Below are 4,476 nucleotides of genomic sequence, written 5' to 3'. Positions count from 1 at the left end.
AATTAAATTAACACAATTAATCTTTGTTAGTTTAAAAATTTTTTCATCGATGTTATAATCTCGAGATACAATTAATTCTATTGTTTTTCAAAATAGCGGTTTTAATGACAACTCATTATAATTTTAATTTTTTCTTTGATTTTGTTTTCAGGTTTAATAAACTACATTAAAACGCCTATTTGGAAATAAAACTATTATTATAATTGGCTTATTGTCAAACCACAAAATTGTGATTTGTACAAATGGACCTCAAATCGTAACAAATAACAGGAACAACAAAAGAAAATTACATTTAATTAATAGAATTATTTTTTAAAACCTGTATATTTTTTTCAAAAAGGTATATAAAGTAAATTTTTTATAGTTCAATCATTTATGTTTATTTTACTCTTAACAGTAACATTGTTTTCTACAAATGCTGACATTCTTAACGAATTCAGTGGCGATGTCGACATTTATGATATTGGTCGAATTGGAAGAGGAAAGAACGCTGGTATGTGGCAACATTCTTTTGAAAATTGAGTAGACATCTTCTATTACCTTGCAATGCAGCCATGGAGACACTTTGTTTGGACACAGAAAGAAAACAACGTATGGGTAACAAATACCATGAACGAAGATAACAACATTGACTTGTCTCGAAATCCAGACTTGGATACACTCCCAACCCAAGACTTTTGCCAAAAAAACTATGGATATGCAATTCAAAAATTCGAAATTGATTGGGACAGAGTGCCTATTACTGATGATAATATGATACCAGTAAATGTAAATGGACAGAATTGTTATCAATATGCTGCTAAAAGTCCGCTTGTCAACATTATATTGAGTAAGAAAAGAAATTCTGTGTTGAACAATGATTACACTATTTGTAGATTTGATTTTATTGGAGGAAAGTCGATCACGTTCAGAAGTTTCAATGGATATGATTCAAAGTTTATTGAAGACTATCAGACAAACACCACTTCAAAGTGCAAGAAATCCTTTACACCAAATAACGTAGTATCAGATATGGAATAGTCTGGGGAATTTCAGACAAAGGCGTGTTGAAGTCAGCTCAAGACGCATTTAATAATCACATTACACTTTCTTCAATCACCAACGATGTAACTATATACTATTTAAAAGGAGAAGCTTATGCTTCAATCAAAAAACCACTTGCACAAATCAACGGACTTTTCTTGTCTTCTTTTGAACCGGCGAAGGGTAAAGTTGACACTCTCATTGTTGCTGCACAAAGAGACTTGGCATCTAAGGTAAAATCCGGTACAATCCAGAGAGGAACCATCTTTGTGTTAACTGATGAAGGGATTAACACCGCTTTCAACACAAAAACCAATTTCGATGATGCAGGATTGACAGTTCATGTTGTATCACTAAACAGACAAGGTCCTGCGATGATAGCTAAATTGACAACACTTTTGTCGCTTGGAGACCATTTCCATGAAACTACAGAACCTTCAAAAATACCACAGATGATCAATGAAGCGTTTAATGGTATCAGAGCAAATTTGACCCAAAGATGTGATAAAAACAAGTGTAATGGATTTTGTGATGCAAAAAATAGATGCACATGTCCAATGTGTTGTGAAAACACCTGTTTCTATACATACTGTGATACAAAAACAGCCACATGCATGCCTTGGCCACCAGCTAAACCAAAAGCCAAGACTTCCTGTCCCGCTGATTGTGTAGGAGACCGTGTATGTAAGGACCTTGAAGGATGTGTTTACTCAAGGTATAACGATTCATGTCGACCACCAGTTTCGTGTATGACTGCAACATGCCCAGACGACAAAGTCACTTCAAAATGTGCATTAAAAGATAACTGCCAACTTGATGACCAACCAGCAGCAGACGGGTATTGTTACACTTACAAGTGTGATACCAAATCTGGTTACTGTGTTAAGGATCAAAAAGGAAAAGAAAAATGCCCAATAAAGACGTCAAAATGCCAGCAGTACAAGTGCAGTGCCGACTTATCTTGCACACTCGAAAAGAAGGTCTGTGTGAAAACAATACCGTATGTCGAAATGGATTGCTATGAGGCAAGGTGCAACGAAAAAACGGGTCAATGTGAGAATAGATTAACTTGCGACAAATATTCCCAATGCGGTGGGACTGTCACCGAGTCAAAGTGCAGATGCAACGCAGATACAAAGAATTTATGTGAATGTGACCAGAACCCCAATGGAAATTACTGCCAAGATGGAACACAAATCTGCGACTACACAACCGACAATCCTCACTGTATTACGTCAACATGTAAGGAGGATTTGATAAACAAAGATTGCATGAAAGCAACATGCAATGAGAAAACTGGAAATGTTGAGTATGTACCAATTGAGTGTAAACAAGAAGTTACTTATGCAAATGACGATTCTGAGAAAAATTGTAAAGGTATGTGGGGTTATACATGCAAGGACAATGCTTGTGTTTTGACACAGCTTAAGACTAACAGTGAGCTCTTTGTTAATTGTGGTGTCTGTAAACTTGTTAACAACAAAGTGCAATACACCGAGTCATGTTCTTCCTCAAAAAGTTCTTGTGGATCATTTGCGGGTTCTTGTGTTAATGAAAAGTGTATATATCCAAATGAAATAAATTCTGTGATTGTTGAACCACAACAATTCTGCAAAGAGTGTATCTCACTTGAATGTGGACAGGACGACTCTGCTTATACATACACTTACGACAACATAACTGCGAAATGTTCTTACACAGTCAAAACAATTCCACAATGCGCTGTCTGCACTGACAACAAGTATCAATCTAACTGTATTGACAAAACAGTCACGCCAACTTGGACTTCTGAGAGTGGCGTTAGTATTAAATACAGCATTCCCAAAGATTGTAAAAACAACCAGTGTTTCCCGCGCTACCCTCTCAATTGCCAAGAAGAAGATCTCTTTGGTGAAATCTTTAAGAAGTTTGGTGACTGTATGGATTTGATCAATTACAAGTATCATTACTCTGATAAATTTGATCCATTCAACTTTGGTTACGGGTATCCACAATCAGAAGAATTTATGGCAGAAGCCGATAAGGAGGCGTATTGTGAATGGACATTTTCTAAAAGTGATTGCAAACAATGTGTTATCAAACCAAGTGGTGGTGAAGTTGAAGAAAAAGAATTTCAAGTTGTGAATGAATGTCCAAAGGAACAAAACGGAGTTCAATATCTTTGTTTAGAAAATGAGTGTGTAGTCGACCCCGATTTCAAATGCAAACCAAAGAATTGTTCTGTTGAAGCACCCGAAAACAATAATTGTAAATTCGTTTACAATCTTTGTGATAATGCGACAAAGTTATTAGAAGAGACAAGACAAAAGATATATGATAAGACTGACATTGTCATGCGTTCGATGCCATGCGACTCAACCGTCTGTGTATATGATATTAGATGTCCTTCATTTGCAGACGACAATGTATGTGCACAAACTGCGGAAAATGTCGACTATGGTTGCAGACGACCAACCTTTACGTGTGATGCTAATAATGGGTTTTACTGCAAATTTATTGAATTCAACAAAAACGATCCATTGGAGGACACTGAATACTTCAGAGAACAATCAAATGTAAAATTGAATAATTTGTGCTACAGATACGAATGTGTTGAGACTTGTGAAGGTGGATCACCAACATATGAGGAAAGCTTGAATGCGGGGACTGTGAATTGTACACATTATTGGAACAAAACTTATGACAACTCAGAACCAATCCCAAGAAATTTGTGTGAAGATGCAAAGTGCAACCCATTAACAGGAGAGGTCGAATATAGAGACAAACAATGCATTGTATCAGAAGAGTTCCCAACACTGACATCAAACCAGGCCAGATGCTTCTACTGCCAATGTTCGTATATTGATGGAGGAGCTTCACTTGTCATGTTTGCAGATACTGAAACCGAACATTACCAACTCGATGCATGTGGTAACTGTATGGTGATGAACCAGTCCGACTTGACGCAACAACTGAACGAAAAGGTACTCTGCATTCTTGCTGGTGAAATCAACAACTCTGGTGCCATTGCAGCTGCAACTACCGTCGCTGCTGTCGTTGTTGCACTTGTGGTTGCTCTCATCGCCGTTTCTATTGGTCTTTTCAATAATTATCAATTGGTTAGCTCCGCCATGAAGAACGTAGTGAACGTTGCAAATGAAAACGCTCAGTTTAAGGCAGCAGATAACGAAGCAGCCAATACCAACTTCAATGAGTAAAAAGAGCCCAATAATTGAAGTTTTCTTTACTTTTTTGTTCTACGTGTAATAATATTTTTTTTAAAAAAATAAAAGTAAAGTGACTTCCCCAAGGTGTGCAAGTTAAAATTTTTAGTCTTTTTTACAGGGAAAAGGCATGCAAGACTAAATTTTAGTTCAAAAACATTTTATTAAAAAAATGTTATTCGTTTCCAAATTGTTTCAAAAAACACACAACCCTTTGGTGCTTGAATTAATAAACTACAAAAAGCAAATC

General features: G+C 36.3%; 1 protein-coding gene across 1 annotated transcript; it reads left to right on the top strand.

Annotated features, from left to right (window-relative positions):
* Positions 1–609: 609 nt before the first annotated feature.
* EIN_440140 (170 kDa surface lectin precursor, putative) lies at positions 610–4,220 on the top strand (the record flags this gene model as incomplete). Its single annotated transcript, XM_004183188.1, has 2 exons — positions 610–935; positions 1,004–4,220. 2 exons carry the CDS (start codon positions 610–612, stop codon positions 4,218–4,220), a joined length of 3,543 nt encoding a protein of 1,180 aa, XP_004183236.1.
* Between the last annotated feature and the right edge of the window lie 256 nt (positions 4,221–4,476).

The sequence above is a fragment of the Entamoeba invadens genome (genome assembly GCF_000330505.1).
Source record: "Entamoeba invadens IP1 unplaced genomic scaffold scaff_1105074724807, whole genome shotgun sequence".
NCBI lineage: Eukaryota > Evosea > Mastigamoebida > Endamoebidae > Entamoeba > Entamoeba invadens.
Note: the sequence above shows the minus strand (reverse complement) of the source record. Positions and strands in the feature narration are given on the sequence as shown.